Here is a 21,899-nt window from a genome sequence, read left to right as displayed (position 1 = left end):
GAGTCCATTTATCGGCGAGGAGCGCGACGCTGGAGAAAGCTCTATTTCGCCAGTGGCCATGCCTTTCAGGCCAAACGCTTTAACAGGGTGCGACATCACACTGAATGCTTTCAATTCACGTTTTTACAGTGCATCACGTGGGAAGCATGACCATTTACAAGGGTCAATGTCACTATAAAGTCTCTTCGGTGTCCTCATCAGAAACATTCAGTCATCATGAAAATGTAGCAATGATGAAACCCTGACATTTTATTGTAAGTGGCCAAACATTTGCTCACGCAGTGCAATGATAAATCAACTCACCACATCTGTTGTTAAGTAAATGCCGCCGGCCACACTTTGTGCAACTACAGTTTAAAAAAAATAAATAAATGAAAAAGATTAATTGTGCCATACTTCACTGCAAAACAGTATAATTTTTAGTCCATAATTTTTAGTAAAGTATGTTCATAAATGCTAGTCTCCATTTATGAACGTGCATGTTAAACGCCTACTTTTGGGCCCTCCACAATGTTGCGTGTGTCCATGTTTATGTGCCGGGCAGGTATGCACTTTATTTTTCTACCTCGTTTCTTGCTACATTTTTTCATAACAGCTATTTTGTCCTCAATTTCAGTTTCACTTGACATGCATATCATGATTTTAAATATACTACACTTGAGTAAATAAACACCAATTCTACTCATAGCGTTATTCTTCTGTCATCTGCTTGCTTGTGCCTGGTAGTGTTGTGGCTAAACAACATAAGACAAAAAAATAAAAAAAACATTCTTAAGGAGCTCTCGTCTCTCACAGTCTCAATCAACTGGAAAAGTTTCCTAGAATTACATTTTAAATTCTCTCTCTCATTCAATCTCTCACTGTTGTGAACAGAGAGCACATTGTGCCATCTGCACGGACCGCATCTGGGGTCTCGGCCGACAGGGATACAAGTGCATCAACTGCAAACTGCTGGTGCACAAAAAGTGCCACAAGCTGGTCACTGTAGAGTGCGGCCGGCCAATGATCCAGGTGATGTGGGGTTCATATTTTTAATTGTTGGACATGAGCATCCACGACACACATCCGCTTAATGCTGTGACTTGCTGTGTTCTTTTTTTAGGAGCCAATCATGCCTGGTCAACCACCCAGTCAGTTAGACCCAATGGAACAGCCAGGTAATGATGTACATACAAAAATCACTACTGGCATTTTTGAATATTTTTATTGCAATAATTTATGGACACAAATTTTCACATCAGTATTTCAGTTCAGTGGTGTTGGTGTATTCAGGACTTTATTGTCTATTTTGTATTTCTAATATATTATTCACAGTTACTATGATTTCAGTGTTTTATGTAATGTGTAATACCTTTTAATATTTATTTAAATGGATTATTTTCCTTTTAATTTTTAAAAATTTATTTCAATGTTTATTTTTTGCCAAGTTCAATTTGATTAGAACATTTATTATAGTATAATTTTCTTCTATGTAAATATTACAGTAATTGTAGTATTTTGTCAATATTTAGTATTCATTGTCTTTATTTCTCAGCTTTGAGTTAAACATTTATTTTATTTTACATTGAGGCAATAATTCATTATTTTGCAACTATAAATTACATTTGATATGTTTTCAATTTTGAGTTTCAATGTGTCTTTGAATTTTTTTTAATTTTGCAAGTACATTGTTTTCATTTTCTTTATTTTAAAAATGCAGCAGTTGGATTTTTTAATGGACTTTTTAATCGACTGAAATAGTTTTGTTCATTTATATTTATATTTCAAATGTCTTTCTTAAGTTTTTAATGTCATTTTTATCAAGCATTTCCTTCTTTCTTTTTTTACATTGGCAAAAAAAAGGAGACATTCAAGCAAGCAATGCCTCTATTTTACATAGACTATGACATACATCTTTCTTTAATAAATAGTAATTATGCATGGGTTCGTGTTGTGCAATTGTTGCAGTTACAGATGGGGTGGGGCGGGAGGCGTCTACTAGGTGGGGGGCATTTATTGTGTTGTATTCCCAACAGTGTTGTTGTACTGGAAAATTGCTGTTTTCCCCCTACTCAAATGGAATTAGAAATGATTCAGGCCCAGTAGAGCTGTGAACAAAGCGACAAAGCATGACTGTCTCTCACCTACTTTCTCTCCTTCCTGTTTTCTTGCCTCCCCTTCTCCTGCTGTCTGTCTGTCTCACACTCGCTCTCTCGCTCAGGCCCTCAGAATAAAGATTCCAGAGAAAGCTTGACTTACGACGGGGAGGAAAAAGAGGTGAGTTGTTCCATTAAAAAAAAAATGGGGGGGGGGGGGCTCACACTGTGTCAACAAAACTTGATGTATATGTGTGTAAATTTTACCTCCTATCAGACTACAACAAAAAGTACCGGTGCACTTAAACATTGTCCAATACAGGGGCTGTTACAAAAATGATTTACCTTTAATTAAGATAATGGTTATTATTTAACATTTTATTTGAGGGAGACCTAAAAAGGAGGTTTCTCAGTCCGTACGTCCATCCATCCATTGTCTTCTGGGTTTGGGTCATGGTTGAGCAGCTATTGTAGGGAACCCCAGACTTCCCTATGTTTCCTCAGCTATTTCTTCCAGCTCATCCGTGTGATCCTGAGGCATTCCCAGGCCAGTGGCGACTTGGCAGACATAATCTCTCAGACATAGTCTCTCTGGAACTGTTTTTAATTGTGAAATGCTTACAAGCCATCTATTTAAACTTAATGCCAAAATCACAAATTACAAATACTCACACAATAGCCAGCTGTCCAAAGTAGCGACAGTGTGGAAAGGATAGAGTACAACTCCCAGTGCTGTTATAATGATTGACGTGGAGCTTTCCAATAATGAAGTCAAAACAAGGCCTGAAAAGCTGACTGCTTATGGTACAGTCAGACCCCGCAGAATGACCGGACTCAGCATAAGCATAGCACCACAGACGAATGAATACAGGCAGACAAATGTGTTATTTATTCAAGTTCAACAACTGGTCAAGTAAATCAATGATTGGAAAGACGCTCATAAGAACATTCAAGAGCATTCAGTTGCGCGCAGTGCTACATGTATTGATTTCCCGCAGCGTGGCAAATTAAGTATCCTTTTATCACAGCTCCTAACATTGCCAGCTGATTGATGGCGACACGTGTAGTTTTGGGGCAATTTGATACAGCCGCAGAGGGACAGGGAGTCGGATACGCGCAGATGGTCCGAGATAGGAGGGGGGGCAGCCAAACGATCTTATCCGCGCTCGGAGATAGGGTTGTCTAAGCACGGTTAGATGGATTGGTGGATGGAGCATCTTGCTACGACTCCAGATTACTGCAGAAAAGGATAGCGGGAGGAAGATTCCGGAGAAATGTTCTAGTGTGGTCGGTAGTACCACCGCCACTGCGGTCGATCCATTTACATCCATGCTGGTTTCCAGCAGTTCAATGGCTTGTCTTTATGAACCGTATAACTGTATAAGGTCCCATCCCCCCACCATGTGCTGTGTTTAGTTGGTGTATAAAAAATAATACAAAATAATGTACAGTGGTGTCTTCACGAGTGACTTGACTTCTTTGAGATATGATCTGTCGTTCAGCTGATTTAGTTTTGTTTTTGTTTTTTTTACTTTGAGTTGCGAGTTGGAACAATCCGCTTTATGGTACCGCGCCACAAGGTGGCACTTTCTTGTTTTTGTTATGCCTATGCAGCACTTCTATGTTTGGGCATCAGTGTATTTGATGCCGTGGACTTTACTTCCAGTCCCTTTGTTTGCTCTCTAATTTTTTTGCTATCCAGCAGCGCTGTCCATGGCTGATCATCCGTAACGCGCGGTTACGGAGTGCAGAGTTAAGATATGAGCGATGCATGTAGCAGCCAGCTCAACTCGCGTCACAATAAGCAGCGCTTTGGCAAATAATAAACAATTCTTAAGAAAGATGCTTCAAAATGTGTGTGTTATCACTGCTAATTGAAGTTTCCTGTCAAATAATAGTAAAACAAAGAGACATGCACCTTGTGGTAAAACACCCGCTAACTACATGCCGACACTAGACAGCATCTACTTTATGTTGAGGTACAAAAACCCTAAGCAAAGGATTTAACACAAATGGTGCAGCAACACATGTAGAAAAACAATGTAACAGTCCTTACAGTACTATAGCCTTTATCCTCTGCGAGGAATGACTAATATTAGTGCCATACTGACGAGCTATAAGAGGAGTTGAGGCATCTTGATGAAAACCCCATCTGTCTGCCTTACATTGCCCCCCAGGTGGCTAAAGTGGGCTCATCAGAAAGAGCATCATTAAGTCGTTCAAACGATTGTGATAACACCATAGGTCATTTTAATTATTTTGGATTCTATGTAATTATCTCAATACTATATATATTTTGTAAAAATACAGCATGATGAAGTGCTATTGTTTCTCAATTAGGCATGGGACAAGATCTCGTATGACGAGATCTCGCGAGATTAAAACACCACGAAATGTCTCGTCCCTGCACAGCACAAGGTCTTTTTTTTCTCTCGAGGGACTTCGCCTCTGTAATCCACTTATTTAGCGTACACTGCCAGGAAGACAGTCAAAGCAACACTTGTTCATAATGGTAACACTTGGTGAGAAGGCTAACTTCAGAATAAACCTTACTATACCAATAATATATGGCCATCATTGCCTTGGTACGCTCTTATTTTGAACTTGTTCCCAGCAGCTGTCACGGCGTAATTCATTCTTGAACAAAAGTTGTTGATTCAAGAAAAACTCAGATTTCATTCGTGCAAAAGTATGTGAACCTCTCACTTAATCGGACATTGCACCTCCTTTTACAATGAGAACTTCAGCCAAACTTCAGTCTTTCACTTCTACATTGGGGGAATTTTTGCCACTCTTCCTTGCAAAATGCAGCCAGTTGAGAGCGGTTGGATGGGCGTCTAGCATAAACTGCCCGCTTCAGGTCCCGCCACAGTATTTTGAAAGAATTTAAATCAGGATTTTGACTGGGCACATCCCGAACATGAATCTTGATGTTCTTCAGACATTATTTGGTTGTATTGCTGGAATGCTTTGGATTGTTGTCATGTTGCATGATCCATCGTCTACCAGGCTGTAAATTCACAAAGAACGGCTTCAGGTTATGTTCTAGGATTTCACAATATTCCTCTGAATTCATGATTCCCTGGATTATGTGGAATGCTGGAATGCATTAGTAGCATTTACATTCATTTCAATGAAAAAAGATGATTTGGGATGCAATTGTTTTTGAGTTAAGTGTGTGGTCACGGAACAAATTAAATTAGTATCATCTAGTACTGTATCATAATCAGCTATAAGTTATACATTGGAAGTATTGTTTGAAGATAAGTAAAGTTACTGTGGTAATACTACTCAAACACCATTAAGACCAAAAATGAGTTTATAAACTATTAAACTATTTTATATAAACTGCCAGTGGTATAATATCAGTTTGAGTTTCTTTGTCTATGTAGTCGTAGATGTCTGTTTCACATCTTCAACTGAAATTTCTTTAGGAAAGGTCACTATAGATATAGTAAATATTGTCAGTGTGATTAAGAACCTCGCTATCTCTCCTCCGATCAGGCACGGAACAGCCGAGACATGGGGAAGTCGCCCTCCAGTCTCGGCCTGGCCGACTTCGACCTGCTGCGGGTGATCGGCCGAGGCAGCTACGCCAAAGTGTTGCTGGTGCAGCTGAAGAAGACTGAGCGCATATACGCCATGAAGGTGGTCAAGAAGGAGCTGGTCAACGATGACGAGGTGAGCCACAGCGTCCCTCAGCTAGCATCCAAGTTTAAATATGTTATGATTGGTTTTCCTTCTGGAAAACATGTTAAAGGATTTGTTTCTGATCTGTCGAAACTAGCTAGCCCAGACTAACTAAACGCTATGTAATGTTTAATATTTGTATTATTACTCCATTACTGTAAACCATTATGTCTTATGTAACACTTGAAATGTCTAGGGAATTAGACCATCAGAAGGAACTGAACATTGGCATCAGATAGGAATTAGACGTTTGGACCAGTTGTGTAAATCCAGCCATAGTGTACCGTTTGAGAAGGAAAAAGCGAACCCACTTAAAGTTAGTTTGCAAGAGAGACACTAAGACAAAGCCTTCATCTAATTAGATGTGAGGACAAATTAACAGTGCAATAGTCTTCCTGTGTGTTTGTGTAATGAATGCAATTAGCACAACCTGTGGGCGCTGTTATTTATAGCACAACTGACAGCCACGTTTTAACATCCATCTCAGCTATCTTGTCAAATGCTCTGACCCCGTCAGTACCTCAGAGAAGGTGTGGATTAACCACGGTGTCTTGGGGAATCGACCGGTGGCATACGCTATGCGAGAGGCGAGTAGTTAGCTTTGATTCGACGCACTTAGCGCGATTGACAAATTGACATGTGGCGGCTGGTCAATGCCGAGTGTTCTATTGTCGCTGGGCCTCATCAGCGTCGTGTCCAGATGTATGATGGGCTCTTCTGGCTCAGCTCTTTCCGCCTGCCTTCGCCCACGCAAGTCGATGGCGCACGCTGCTTATTCAGCTCTTCAGTGCTTCAACACAATGTCACAATGACCTCTCATTGGCGTATTGGTGTATGTGTCCCCCCACTCCCCACCTTCCTTTTTCCAGGACATTGACTGGGTCCAGACAGAAAAACACGTTTTTGAGCAAGCGTCCAATCATCCCTTCCTGGTGGGCCTGCACTCCTGCTTCCAGACAGAAAGCAGGTATTGGGGACTCTGGAAAAATAACTTATTGTATTTTCCTGACCATAAGGCGCAGTCTCGGTTTACGAGTGCTATTTCTGTATTTAACACACACATAAGGCACACTGTACTATTGGGCGCAGGCACGGTAAAACATGTGGTAGGTCAAAACAAATGGTAGCATGCTTTTACGCTAAACCACACGCTAGCGTATATTTTTAAAAAGGCAGCAGAGCAAAGATGAGTTCGGTTGTACTTTTTTGAACCATCTGGTCTCTTTACGTACACCTCACTCAGCCACTCTTTCATTTCTTCCTCGTCCATCCAGCCCTCTTGATCGGCCTTAACGATGACTCCGGCTGGACATTTTTCTTTAGGCGCAGCATCTTCCTCTTAAAAATCACTTTGGTGGCAGTTTCTGTCCATTAGCATGACAACCAAGCATAACGGAAAACGCAGACTTCTCGTGCCCCATTGTGCGTATCGCTACTATGCTGATCCCCATCTTTTCAACAGTGTGGTTCACCGAGATGTCGAAAGTCAGTGGCACCTTGTCCATGTTGGTGATGTGGTTGGGCTGGATGAGCTTTTTGCCAATCTGTTTACTGCAGTAGGCACGGAAGGTGGCCAGCTTTTCCCTGTAATCAGCCGGAATTTGCTGCGCCACGATGATCCTTGTCCGGATGGATAGATGGTGCTGTTTCATAAAGCAAAAACGCCAAGACGGACCTCCTTGAAAATATTTGATCTTCATTTCTTTCACGAGCTTTATTGCCCTCAGTTGAATAGTGACTGTAGAGACGTTTCGCCCAGCTGTTTTTTGATCAATAATGCATGACTAAGGCTTCTTCGCCTTGTTTCTGCGGAAAATCAGCTTCGTCTTCTTGACTTGATTCGTTTTCCTCCTTCCACCACTTAAATTCTCTCGTGGCTGCTCGATTTCCATGTTCTTCCGCGTAACTGATAGCTTACAGTTTTAACCTTGCTTCGTAAGCGTGTCTCTTCGTAGGTGCAATTTTGGGGGTCTTTAACCAAACCAATGTTATTTTTCCCAATGCACATCCTGGCACTATATACTGTACCTGCTGGGGGCGTGTTTTGAGCATCCGTCCGCATGCCGTCATCTTTCAGTTGGCTCTTTCGCGCTCTCATCATGCCTGTCCTCAGCCAGGTCCACCTTTCATGTATATAAGCAATGTGTCGACAGGAAAGGCTCCCATACAGCCAGTCAAACGGACCTCTTAACAAAGTCGGCCGGCAACATTTACAGCATTTGGACCTCTGTGCACACACAAGGCACACGTCACTATTTGGCGCACCGTTGATTTTTGAGAAAATGTAAGACATTAAAGATGCGCCTTATAGTTGTGAAAATACGTGATGTTTTTAAAAAGCAAGTTGGAATGCCCTTCATCATTTAGAGAGGACTAGCCATTGTTACAAAATAACAAAAGATAATTAATTTCAATGAGTTGTACAAGGTAAAAGGTCACATTGATAGAGGAAAAGGTCAAATGGTTGATCTTGGCTTCCTTTGTTTATATCACAGAAACCGTGCAGGGGTGTGTAGACTTTATATATCCACCGTACCTGCCTTGTATGGCTGGATGGGTGCATTAAATAATTTGATGTCACCCCTTCCACCACTCACACCCAATTGGGGTCAAAGTATTAATGTAATTTTTAATATTATATTTAAATATTCCCTCCCCAGACTCTTCTTTGTTATTGAATATGTGAATGGCGGTGACCTAATGTTCCACATGCAGAGACAACGGAAGCTTCCAGAAGAGCACGCCAGGTAGGCTCACCCAAGGATGTTTGGTGGCCTTTCCTCCATTTTGTGAGTTTTAAGAGTTAAATGATTTGGGGTGGGGGGGTTCCCTGCAGATTCTATTCTGCTGAGATCAGTCTGGCGCTGAACTACCTCCACGAGCGCGGAATCATCTACAGAGATCTCAAACTAGACAATGTGCTACTCGACTCTGAGGGACACATCAAACTCACAGACTACGGCATGTGCAAGGTACACGTGTGTATGTGTGTTTCTGCATGTTTATCCATGTTCACACGTGCACGTGAATTTCTGCGTTTTTCCATGTGAGTGTCTGTGAATGTGGACATTCAAAAGCAATGTATGCTGCTGTGAAATTTGTTGATGTGTTTTTGTTCAGGAGGGTTTGAGACCCGGCGATACGACAAGCACTTTCTGTGGCACCCCTAACTACATTGCTCCTGAAATTCTCAGAGGAGAAGATTACGGTGGGAATAACAACACACTGCCACTAACACGTTTCCCAAGTTACTTTTTTGCCTTAAAGCCTTGACACTTTGTCAAAATAGAACACCTTGTGTATATAAAAAAATAATAAATATTACTGCAAACCAAACAAGCAAAACCAACAAAAAGCAGACCCAACCAGAGCTAAAAACAAATCATCTGAATGTGTTGCGCGACGTAGGCGGAATGTCGAATCTTCGAGAATTCCAATAAAAAAAAGTCAAAGTAACTTAAAGATACTAAAAATACCAGTTTCTGCATCACTACAGTGCCACTACAGTACAGTTGTGGTATCATAGCAACAAGACCTTGCTTGCTTGAGTGCCTTCATTTTGTATACAGTACATACTTCTTTTTTTTTTTTCTTCATAAAAATGTAGTGGCTTTTGTTAGATTTTTTTGAATTTTTTTTTTTTTGTGCTGTCAGGCGATTAATTTCTTAAATCTAATTAATTACAGGAGTTTTAATTAATTATTTTAATTAATCTATTTAAATCTCATATCTGCTAAAGGTCCCCAAATAAAGAATTTGAATTCTAGGACATTAAAAAATTGTAGTGCATGACTAATCAACTGAGAAGAGAAGATTTGAAATCTACATTTTTATTGTTGGAGTGTGCTTCATAAATAAAATTCAAAAGAAAAAGTTTAAGCACTTCAACAATTAGGCCAGGCATTATTTTAAAAGATAATCTAAACTTAAATTTTGTTCAAAAAAATTGTGTATGGATGGCATGAGATGACTAATTGCATAAATAACACTTAATCGCATTATACATAGAAAATAGTTCTAATCCGTCATCAGTATTGTACAATAGAAGCCTGTTAGACATGTCAAAATATTTATCAAAAAACTATAATGTACAATATGAAAGGGCTAAAGTTGTGCAAAATTAGCAATAGCAGCATTAAACTAATTTAATCTATAAGAACAAAGTATTTAAAGAAATAAGATGCATCAGTTCGATTACATAAAAATGTCAAAAACAGCAGCTTCTTTGAGTAAAGTGCTGTCAGTGTACTTCAAACAATCAAAGCTGGCTAAACGCCATGTAATGCATAAAATAATTACTAACAGTCAATCACCAATATCATCAATTACTTCAGTGATTATTTTATACAACCATTTGAGAAACATTTCAAAGCAAATGCAACCGGACCTGTGTAAAACGACAGTTAGGCGGTCGGGAGGGAACCATAGGAATGGCTAATGCTAAAAACGTGACTCACCAACTCGACTTTTCTAATAAAAGCGGCGGTCAGTCGACGGCACTGGCTTCTTCTGTACTCCTGCCCATAGGCGGCTCTTATTGGTCCATGCAGTCACAGGACCGCATGACCAAACGCAGCAATATGCTAAAGATCAATAGGAGACAAGAGCGTACACCCTCAACAGGTTGGATTTGGTACCCATGTTACATGATTCGTTGTTTTTTTTTAACGCACTAATTTGCACTGAATTAATTCATCTAGATTAGCGCATTAAACTGACAGCCTTATTATTTTTTCAATATCATTGCTGCAAATGGCTAGTGAGGGTTTAATAAACTGCAGATTGGGTGGTGCATCTATTAATAACATGTTTTCACAAATACAGCAATGCTGTAAGCTTGAAGGGTAACACTACCACCACCACCACATAGATGATGTTAGCCCATGTGGCTATGGAGTTTCCCATTATGTTAGCACTAGCAGCCTGTAAACAAACAGCTGACAAACTGCATGAAGCCTTTTTTTTTAAAGCACATTTACATATTTGCCATACTGTCACTTGTTGTAAAATGAGTTGAGCCACCTGCCACTATACAGCACTCCTTTCTCAAGTTTCCGCTTGCAAATCAAAGCAAAAAAATCGGACATCTGAAGGCTCATATCTCAAAAAACTCGTTTGCTGGGTTACTCTTATGTCATAGCACTGCTTTAGTGTCATTCCTGCAAAATTTTGCTTTGAGGGACTGTTAAAATTACATTTTTAAAATGTAATACGTAATGGTGTTTAATTAATGAAGGGTGGCTTTTATTATAAACACGATTTGTTTTATGCACAGATATTTAGATGATGCTTTAGGAGTACAAATTACATGAGTAATTTTAATCCGCCCTAACAGAGAACACAAATTGCATGTGCATATCTGTGTTTGTGTGTGCGCAATCAGCCATTATCAGCCATTTTAAAAATTTGTCTCAGTTTTAGTCCAGTTTCAATCAGGCATGTTAGTTTTTAACATAGTCAGTCAACCTCATCCCGTTTTTATGTAGTCCTTTTTTAGTCGACTATAACTCTAACATTTTTGTCTTTCTTTTAGTACAAGAAAACATAATTTTATTTGTCTAGTTTTAGTCAACAAAAACCGTCAACGTTTTAGTCAGGACAATCATTTTACCCCTATTTTTTGTCAGCAGATAATGTTGAACAGCTAAAACTATTTCACATTTAAAAAAAAAAAATCACATTTTTTGATGAAAAACAACTACACACACAATTATAGTACATCAACAAGTGGCTACTATGGCTCAATGCTATGAGCTAGTAAAATTAGCCAGCATTAGTTAGCGGTCGGATTAACATTATTGATGGAACGTTATAGCCGTTGGATTAATGTTACATTCTAAATATAATTTACTTCTTTTTTTTTTTTATATATATATATAACCATTCACCTTGAGTCTGTCCCATGTGTTTGTGCATGTTGCACTCGCCAGCTGCAGATTTTAAAGAGTGTGTGTCACATTGACAGATTACAAGAGACAAGATTTTACAAAATCATATAATTTTCGTCTATTTTTTGTTCATTAACTAAAAGGTCCATAGATTTTAGTCCAGTTTTTATTTAAGTGAAGTACATTTTCGTCTCGTCTTCATTAATCAACGAGAATGCAGACTGATTTAGTCCCAGTATAGTGTTTATTAATGAGGGTTTTAGCCTAGTGTAGTTTTAGTCTGGTGAAAAATGTGTGTTGACAAAGTTATTTTTGTTTAGTTTCCATTCACGAAATTAACACGAGTGTGCGAGCAAGCATGTGTATATTACTGCATCATTTTGCTTTGTACATACAGGCAATATCCCCATCGGGCCAGTCAATTTTACTGCACTAATCCAACTAGAAAATAGACCCACCCCAAATGATTGTGCAAAGAACGTATTTCTACACAAAATATTGAATATAATTTGCATAAAGGATAGCGTGTGTGTATGTGTTGTATTAATGTATTGATTTGATTTAATTGATATGTATTGATTCATTAAAAAAAAAAATGTGTTTGTGCAAGTGTGTATTCCTCGCCGCCACATACAACCTAAAAAAAACCAAGCATGCAAAGAGTGATCAAATAGTGTTTTATAAGAAATATGCATCCTTGATAGCAGCTCACAGCCCCCCGGGGGTGCACGCATCACAGTGTAGAAATATGCCTGCTTAACCCAATCTTTCCGCAAGGCTTTAAGTAAGCCATTTTAGTGCATTACTACGTGTAGGTTTAGTCGGTGAGAACACATTTACAGTATGATCTTTTCCTTATTGGACAGGTTGCCATAGTAACAGCAAGATCAAGTATTGGAAGGATTACAAGTAAACCGGAGTGTCAGAAGTCTGATCGGAAGCGTCTTCTAATTTGTGTGCGTAGGCTTCAGCGTGGACTGGTGGGCGCTGGGCGTGCTGATGTTCGAGATGATGGCCGGTCGGTCGCCCTTCGACATCGTGGGAAGCTCCGACAATCCCGACCAGAACACAGAAGACTACCTCTTCCAAGGTAATGGAAAGCATCAGGGAATCTACTAATCCACACACGCTTTAACTGTCGGTTAGTTTATTTCATTTTGGTAAAGTTGTGTTGTAATAACAAGCGTGTCATACAGTATCATAACTTGACCAAATACATAAAGTAAATATGGTACATAAAATAAACAATACAATACAATAAACAAATACATAAACACAAGCACATAAAAAAACAAAATCCCCACGCGTATGTGAGGTCACAATTCTGGGATTTACATAACAGCCTATATCAAATTTCTCTGCTCATGACCTACAGTCCAAGTCTTGGGTCATTATCCTTTTGCAAGACCCGTGACCTGCAACTGAGATCAAGCTTTCTGACACTGAGCAGCACATTCTCTATAGAATACTTTGATAGTCTTGAGATTTCATTATACCCCTGCACAGATTGAACAAGCCCTGTAAAAGCTGTAGCAAAGCAGCCCCTGAACGAATAGTAGTGTTCTTTTTCTTGATATGCTTCATTTTTTGCGTCTGTGAACAAAGATCTGATGTGTCTTTCCAAAAAGTTGCATTTTTTTTGTATCATCTGTCCAAATGACATTCTTCTTGAATTTTTGTGGCTTAACATGCAGTTTTGTCAGATTCGGGTTGTTTTTGTGACTACTGTGAGTTTTTCTTCAATTAACCTGTTTACGGGGTACCAGCAATTTTGTCCATGTGTGTTATATTCCTGATCGACATACGGTGTAGATAAAGCACTATATAAGTGTACTCCATATTATTAAGACGCCTGGGAACAGTTTTAAATTTAGGGGGGAAAAACACATAATGGTATCATGTGGACATGCTCCCTTCATCTCACCTCATCCCTGGTTTTGTGTGTCACAGTTATATTGGAAAAACAGATCCGAATTCCCCGCTCATTGTCTGTCAAAGCTGCCAGCGTCCTTAAGGGATTCCTCAACAAGGTAGGCAGAGCTCAGATGAACACTGAAAGATCTTATGACCTTTGTCTCACACAGCACTGCTTTTCCCCCCACTCATAGTTACAAATACATATTTTATCTTAACACGTTGCAGCTTCTCACCTCTCTGACTTGTGGCCGTTTTGTTATTGCGCTCTCTCACACTTTTACCCGTTTCTCACCTTTCCATCCCATCTATTATAGGATCCCAAGGAGCGTCTGGGCTGCCACCCTCAGACGGGCTTTGCTGACATCATGGGCCATCCCTTCTTCAGAAATGTCGACTGGGACCTTGTGAGTCTTTTATGTCTTTTGTACTTACTCAGACATCCAGCAATTACTATTTGTGGTTCGTTGACGGGGTAAGTCGTGGTCACGAGGAGCAGTTTTGCGAATCAGTAACTTCATTCGAGAAGCAAATTCCTAATTTTGTGCAGCAATTCTTTTCTTTTCTTTTTTTGCAGTTTAATTCAATTGACATAAAGCCAAGAGTTTTATTAAACAATAAAAAATAATCAACTGTTTTTATTTCTTAAATTCATGTAGTGTAAAGCAAATTGCATTTTGTTGTCCAGAAGCAAAGTTAAATGGTTTAAAAAATATTAATTGTGCAGACTGCAGACCTCAAAAGTCCAAATCAAAATTCATTATTGCGAAAACAAACAAATAGCATTACAGGGAGTCCTCGAATTACGTCGTACGCGGCCTACGTCGATTTGACTTTACGGCGCCCGTGCCTCGTCCGGAGCACCTTCTTTTCCGTTCATTTCCCACAGTAATCACGCCATATTCAAGTTATTTAAAGTTGTGTTGTTGTTACTTCCAGCAACGGACGTCCATCGAGCAGGTCAGGGTTGCCATCAGGCGCGTCACATTTCCGTGTTTAAATTAGAATTAACTCCTCTCTGCCGTCCGTCAGTAATGAATGTCCGTGTGGAAACACAAAATATTGGTTCCGACTCTTCCAGGTCGCACAAATATGTTTTTTAAGATTACTGTACAAAGTATTTTGACGTAAATATCGACTTTAATTGTGAAATCCGATTTAAGTTGAAATTCGGGTTACATCTCCAGCGTAGGAACGGAATTCAGCCGTAACTCGAGGACTCCCTGTACTGCTATTATAATTATTTTATATGAATAAACTGCAATAAACTGGGTTATGTGTATTTTTGTCTGATATACGTTATGTTTTGTCTTGCTAAGCGATGCTATTACCGAGCGTCCTTGAATGCATCATACGACTCAGTGATGAGTTAAAAGTGCGGACGTAAGAGGGAACCTTCGGTTGTGTATACTCCTCGTCTCGGGCTGCTATTGTCCTATTTTGGCGCCGGCTACAGCTCGTGTGTTATCGGTTTATAATAAAAGGAGATGAACGACTAACGTCTGGTGTTAAAACTGGCTGACGAAGGGAGTGGCGTACAGTAATTCGTTTCCGGTTCAGTTTGGGTAGTTTTTCTCTCCACAGTCCAGACATTTATTAACACATACAGTGCCCTTGAACAAGTACACTTGCCAATTAAGTTTTTTCAACGAGGATGGGTTGGGGAGTATGATCATCTGATTCTGCTCCACTGTAAATGTCAAACTTGGAAACAACTTTACTGATGCAAAACCACTAGTAGATGACATCATTGCCCCATTTTAGATACAAGGTCAACACATTCTGCCTGTCCAGTGAGACATATAGCAAACAGTTCTTTCAAGAGTCAAAGTGTGCTTGCTTCAAGCTTTTTATTGAAACACCAGTTTACCGTAAAACTAAACAGCACAATAAAGAGAATCGAATATGTTGTATATTGCTTGCGTCAGGCCAAAACCTTGTTACCTCCAAAATCGTCATTTTTCAGGAGACAACAAAAACATCACATTTGTTCAACACAGCGAACAAGCCATTTTCAACACTTTAGAATGGTCAGTAATTTGTAAAAATGACACCCACACGAGTGGACTGACCAAAAGTATACCATCGAGGGGCTAATGAACAGCATCGGTGTTACAATATAAACCTTTAAATAATGCCCCTTAAATGTCTAAATGCTTGAGAACAGTAGTGAAAAAGTCTGCATGTCGAAACAATAGTGTCAGACCACAGGGTTAACATTGTTGCATTGCTTATGTTATAAATTTTATAACTATACACAATAGTGATGGCCATTCGATTAACATTCCTCCAAGTGCTAGTTTTTCAATACAGGCTGTTTGCTTTCTACTTGAAACAGAGAAAATTTATCGTGTCCACTTGTTTATACAACATATTGTGAAAACGTAAAGTCTCAGCTCTTGACAACCTTGTTGTCTGTGTAAAATGTTTTAAATATAATAGATTCTTACTAGGCTGTTGCTGTGTCATGAGCACCAACGTTTTTTAATTTTTTTTTAAAGTTTTTTAATTTTGTGAAGTTGTTTACACAACTTTTGAAAAGAGGTCTCGTAATGGAGGCTTTTTCCGCGTTATCAGTCGAACAAGCAGTAGGTTCAAATGGTATTGCCAACTACTGGCCTGGCATGCATATTACGTTTGTTTTTCTTTTGTTTATATTTTTTCATTTATAAAAAAAATCAAATGTATTCTATGTTTAAATGCAGTCAGCAAATACTGTTATAAAAAATGCATCCCCCATGATGTGAGAAGAACATGTAGTTTCTCCACATGCCATCGCCAACTACTGGCATATTGCAACATTTTCACATCCAGTTTTGTATTTTACCATTTGAAAAGGCCATTGTTGTGTAAACATTTCCTAAAAATGTAAACATTTCCCATTTTGACTGTTCTTTTGTAAAACAGCCAGCACATTGGTAGAGACTGAAAGCACCAACTTGGAAAATGTATGCCAAATAGAGTTAGCTCCAAAGTAAACACTTTTTCAAATAATCATTTTCAGAAAATGGAGGCTGAACAACGGGGCTTGACTGTTTATGTCAAGACAATGAGCTTGGTAATGCCTGGCTGGAGAAGTGTGCATTTGACTGTGACCAGTTAAAAACGAGTCACTCCCATAACGCCAACATACGCCGAGTCCATGATTTAAAAATACATATTTTTCTCATGTATCAATGACAGATATGCAATTCATCACCCTGATGATTATGAAAGAGAACAAAGCGTGTCGGCTGACAAATAGTTCCAAAGCAATCAGCACTTGGACCAACCCATGTAGAAGCCCTGTGGAAGGAAGACTTTAAAAAAAAAAAAGGAAGGAAGGAAGACGAGAAGGTCAGCATATACAGAGTGACAATAGAAGAGAAGCTGCCACAAGGCGGGAAAGCTGAGACTTAAAAGGAAGTGAGAGAAAATAGTCTCAGCCACAAAAGTCAGGCGAGCACGCGTACCTTTGCTAAGCTAATCTGAGCCACTCCCTTGTTGTTATCTGTATGTTTAAGAGTCACACGGACCTTTTTAGGTTTCACGAAACAACTGACAGGAATCACAGCACGATTTCTGACGCAGACTAAAAATAGTTCAGAGTGTAGTTTTACCGAGCTTCCTGTTGCCGAGTCATAATGATAACTGAAAGTCTCATATTTCATAGGCACACGCATTCCTGTGTTGTGAAACTAATGTTCCACCTCTTCTTTCAAATCATTCATAACAACATATAGAAAATGAATGAACAGCAGGAAAGGTTACATTTCCAATAACAGAACTCATAGATTTATATTAATTCTTTTTTTTTTATTCGTACATCAATTATATTCTTTGTGAAATTAATATTGTTTTATTGATTTAGTAAGTACAGTGGTGCCTTGAGATTCGTTCCGTGACCAAGCTTGTCCAGTAACTCAAAACTCATGTCTTAAATTGTTTGCCAAGTGAAATTAATTGGAATTCCAATAATCCGTTCCAGCCTCCCCACCAAAAAACAACAAATTGTTTTTAAATAAAAAAGACAACATTCTATAATAATATGCTTTATAAAAGCAAACAACAATGACATCATTAAATAGAATGGAACACAACTTTTTTTTTTTTTTTTTTTGCTTCAATTCAATGGCTATTGTGCTGCTCCTTCTGGTGTGCGTACCTTGGCCACCTGGGGGCAGTATAGACATACTTAAAAATACAGAGTCAAAACTCAGTAAGGCATCGTTCTTCAGAGGTAACGAATATATGTGCAGTTATATCTGTCTAATCTGTCTATATGTTGTTCTAGCATTTTAGTACAAATAGGATTTATAACACTGCAACACAGATGCTATTCGTTAGCCCATCTATTGTATGTTTTACATTGTTATCATTAAGCCGAACAGACTTATCTAAAGCAAAGTTACGAGGTTGTTTTAAATCCACAACATGTAATATGTTTTAATTAGTTTAGTTTGACAGTAAACTTAAAGTAGTATGTTTCATTACTATTAAGTATACTCTAGTATAGTAGACATACTAGTATATATTTATATACTGGACGTAATATACATTACCACCAGTTGTTTACATTTTAAATATATGTTTTTAATAATAGAAAGTGTCGATTATTTTTATTTATTTACTTAATTCTCCTATTATTATTTTTATTATTATTGTTTTAAGAGTACTTTACCTAATTTTTAGTTTAAAAATAATAACATTAAGGTAGGTTTGGACTAGTTTTCACAATTTATGATTTAATGCATCATAATAATAAGAATAATGAACATTTTGTTAAAGAATAAAACCAGTGCAATGCTGAACCATCTCCACATTTTTTTATTTGACAAGGTAAATATCACCACTCTGACAACCTTTTACATTTTATTATATTTTATTCATTACTTAATGTATAATAATTTCCTTTTTTATTTGTGTAATCAAATCAAAGCAGTTTTGCTCATGCATCACCTTTTTTACACTACAATCTCAAAAAAACATCTGACAATCTATCAAGACTATTTTTGTCAATATTTTGTAATCATATTTTCATGACCTTTATAATTGTTGTGTTTAATAACATCTAACCAATGCTGAACAAAAAAAAACACAATTGCAAGGAGCCGCCTGACATCAGCAATAATGAGCTGACCCTATTTAATATATTTTATAATTTAATTTAGATTAATTAATTATTCATTGTGATATTAATTTCCTCCTATTTATATTTAACTTCCATAACATCAAAGTAAAGCTTGAAAAGCTGCATATTGACATAATTAATGATAGTGTACTACATTATACTGTAAAGTAATCTATGACCTAATTGTAATGACCCTCGTAAGGGATCGGGGGCGTGTCTGCCGTCAGCTGGCAGACGGACATGTGACCCGAGCGAGCTGTCGACCAATCATATGACCTTCCTGTCTACTAGCCCTGTTTGGTCTGGGAGGCACGAGGCTAACCGGCTGATCAACTCGTTTGTGTCTGGGATTCAGGTTACAGCATCCACCCCAATAAACTCTTCACCTCCTCAAGACAAAACTAACCTCAATGCTTGCCCTACGGTGAGCCTCTTGGCCTGTAGGGGAAGTACTTGTGGGTCTTAAATGAATAAAATAAAATAAATGAATTCACTTTAGCATTTCTTATGTTAAACATTGTTTTGCAACTACAAAACCAAATGGAAATTTGAATATTTGCATCTTCTCGTCAATTTGTGATTCCTTTGCGAACCTAAATGTTTGGCCTGCGCCACTCAAAATTTAGGTTTGGGGCCACTGTGCTTCTTGTAAAATAATAAAAATACATCTGGAGCCCTGCATTTATGGCATTTCAATGGTGAAAGATGATTTAAGATGCAAGTGTTTTGAGTTATGAGCATAGTCAGGAAACAAATTCAAAGTGTATCTCAAGCCATCTCTGTGTATATGATTGTGATTACAGCTGGAGCAAAAGCAGGTGGTCCCTCCTTTCAAGCCCAACATCTCTGGCGAATTTGGCCTGGACAACTTTGACGCCCAGTTCACCAACGAGCCCATCCAGCTGACCCCCGATGACGAGTACGATTCACTGATCGCTAGAATTAAATGCCTCTGTGAATTCGTCAATTCACCCATGGATTGTCCTTTTCTCTTGTGTGCAGCGACGTGGTGAAGAAAATCGATCAGTCCGAGTTTGAGGGCTTCGAGTACATCAACCCGCTGCTGATGTCTGCTGAGGAGTGTGTGTGAAGGGAGACACACGCACACACACACACACACACATACACACACACACACACACACACACACACACACACGCGTGCCATCTCAGTGTCTTCACGCTGCGTGGTTATGAGGCGACCCGGCGACATCATCATTCATAGTTTTTGTTGTTGCCAAAAGCAGTTTCACACTCTGCCAGTTCTAACCACTCGTCCTTAAGTCTTCTCTTTATGAATTATTTTTATATGCTCTCTATATAAATATACAAATGTATAAATATAAACCTGCACTGATATCTTTGTGTCATCGGGGGGCCTCTCTACCAAGTTCTTCCAAGGTTACTGTACACACACACTCATTTTATTTGTATATATGAAACTGCTGTTGATTAATGTTAGCCCGTTTTTTAGTTCATTCATTGAAATCACGCCTCTTTCTCAAAACACTAAATATGAAAATCTATATATTTTTTATTTAATTACAATGTGTGTTGTCCGTGTTCAGCTTGAGGATCAGAACTGGTGTTGAGTCGGCTAAAATACTGTGAACAAACGTAGCGCGTGTTAGCCAGACTTAAGCATTCACACCGGACCAAAAAAAAAAAAACTTTCCTGGTACGTATCGATTTAAAAATCAGCGTATGTTCTCAAATGGTGGCCGTCTGGGTACGCGCGTCTGAACTTGGAAAATAAACACCTCCCTCAAAAATAGATGCTGACTGTAACGTTTGCCAACCAAAATAGTCGCACCTACCACCAAGAACAGTCTCTCAGACGAGTGTGGAATCTTGCCCCAGTATCATTCAAAAGAATCTTTCAGGGAAGAAAAATAAAAAGGTAGTAATTCTAAAATGGTTAACCTATGAGCCCATTGACTATAATGATGTCGTTAACCAAAACACTAGCACTGACCGGGGCACGTAAACAGACTCTTATGAATTCAAGTATTGTGCGTGTCAATGTTTACATTGCCTCGGTTCTCTGGATTTTCTCCATGATGATTTTTTAAAAACTGTGCTTTCACTTGACATCATTTCTACCTAGCCCTTAAGTAAGGCCACTATTTTTGGATGTACGCAAATATCCCATCGTGTGTTTTTGTCCGTTTATGCCTTTTCTCCCTCTTATTTCTCCATTCCACGTAAAAATCCACAGGTTGAAGCACAGTTGATTATGGCTTTAGAACTGTTATTTTCTTTAAAACACATTATCTGCATATTATTTTCTGAATAATTCCACTAACTTAAAACATTAAGTGACAAAGCGCGAACCTCTGAAAAACACATTCTGTCTGTTACATTGGTTTATTTTTTATTATTTGTATTGTTATTACTTTTTATTATTTGTAATCACCAGATTGAGTACGAATTGTTACTGGGTATGTTTTGGAAGCCACCCGCAGGAATCTGCTGACATTTTATTATTAGTGTGCAAAAGGAAAACAAACAGTCAAATAAACATTTTATTTCTCTTTGTTGTATGCCTTTCAAATTTCATGTCACTTTCGTGAAACTATTTGGGAGCTAAATTATCTAGAAATTCATAGGTTTGCTACTGAAACTTTTTTTTTCTTCCCTTTTTAAAGAACCCCCGTATCTTCTCCAATGGCCCTGTGGCAATTACAAACGTCCATACTGTATTTGGCTTACCCAGGAAGCTGCATTGTCCTACACCACAGTCTCTTCTTTGCTGCTGTGTTCCCGTTTTCTTACCAAGTCGCTTAGCCCCACATCAAGAAATGTACACGGGGCCGTCGTTTGGTTCCAGTAGATGCGCACACCATCATTAGCTTAACATGTTACAACAAGTACAGTCATATACGCCACAGTGTGCACTTTAATGCAGAACTCCTGTTTTCTCACTTACTGTTTTTTCCTTGGGAATTTGCTGCCCTTAACCAATTCAGTACTGTGCAGTGGAAAAACGGCTACTCACATGCAAATATTAGCCAACCCTTTTTAGTGCTAGGCTATACTCCACAATCTCTGCTTTGCTGCAGGGCTCCAGTTCCTTGTTGCCCTTAGTCTCCTTTTGGATAAAATATAAGTGTCAATGCAGGAGACCCATTTCGTCTTGTTCTGACTGATGCGCAACATTGCAGTTTTTTTTTTTTTTTGCCCTTTGTCTCCCCTTAGATAAAATGTTTTCCTCGGGAACTAA

At 38.7% G+C, this 21,899-nt stretch overlaps 1 protein-coding gene across 1 annotated transcript in view; it reads left to right on the top strand.

Moving 5' to 3' along the window:
* Positions 1-21,212, top strand: part of prkci (protein kinase C, iota) — a 39,049-nt gene extending 17,837 nt beyond the window's left edge. The window contains exons 5-18 of the mRNA XM_086077272.1: positions 2-87; positions 874-1,011; positions 1,103-1,157; positions 2,201-2,256; positions 5,580-5,756; positions 6,635-6,732; positions 8,426-8,512; positions 8,602-8,737; positions 8,886-8,973; positions 12,618-12,743; positions 13,604-13,683; positions 13,885-13,974; positions 19,481-19,596; positions 19,680-21,212. Coding sequence (XP_085933398.1) covers positions 2-87; positions 874-1,011; positions 1,103-1,157; positions 2,201-2,256; positions 5,580-5,756; positions 6,635-6,732; positions 8,426-8,512; positions 8,602-8,737; positions 8,886-8,973; positions 12,618-12,743; positions 13,604-13,683; positions 13,885-13,974; positions 19,481-19,596; positions 19,680-19,767 — 1,421 coding nt within the window. The 3' untranslated portion in view covers positions 19,768-21,212. The remainder of the gene's footprint in view (position 1; positions 88-873; positions 1,012-1,102; positions 1,158-2,200; positions 2,257-5,579; positions 5,757-6,634; positions 6,733-8,425; positions 8,513-8,601; positions 8,738-8,885; positions 8,974-12,617; positions 12,744-13,603; positions 13,684-13,884; positions 13,975-19,480; positions 19,597-19,679) is intronic.
* Positions 21,213-21,899: the final 687 nt, after the last annotated feature.

Source organism: Leptonotus elevatus, chromosome 1 (assembly GCF_054856555.1).
Source record: "Leptonotus elevatus isolate MCC_2025b chromosome 1, RoL_Lele_1.0, whole genome shotgun sequence".
Classification (NCBI taxonomy): Eukaryota; Metazoa; Chordata; class Actinopteri; order Syngnathiformes; family Syngnathidae; genus Leptonotus; species Leptonotus elevatus.
The sequence above is the reverse complement of the archived record's forward strand: the minus strand, read 5'-3'. Positions and strand labels throughout refer to the sequence as shown.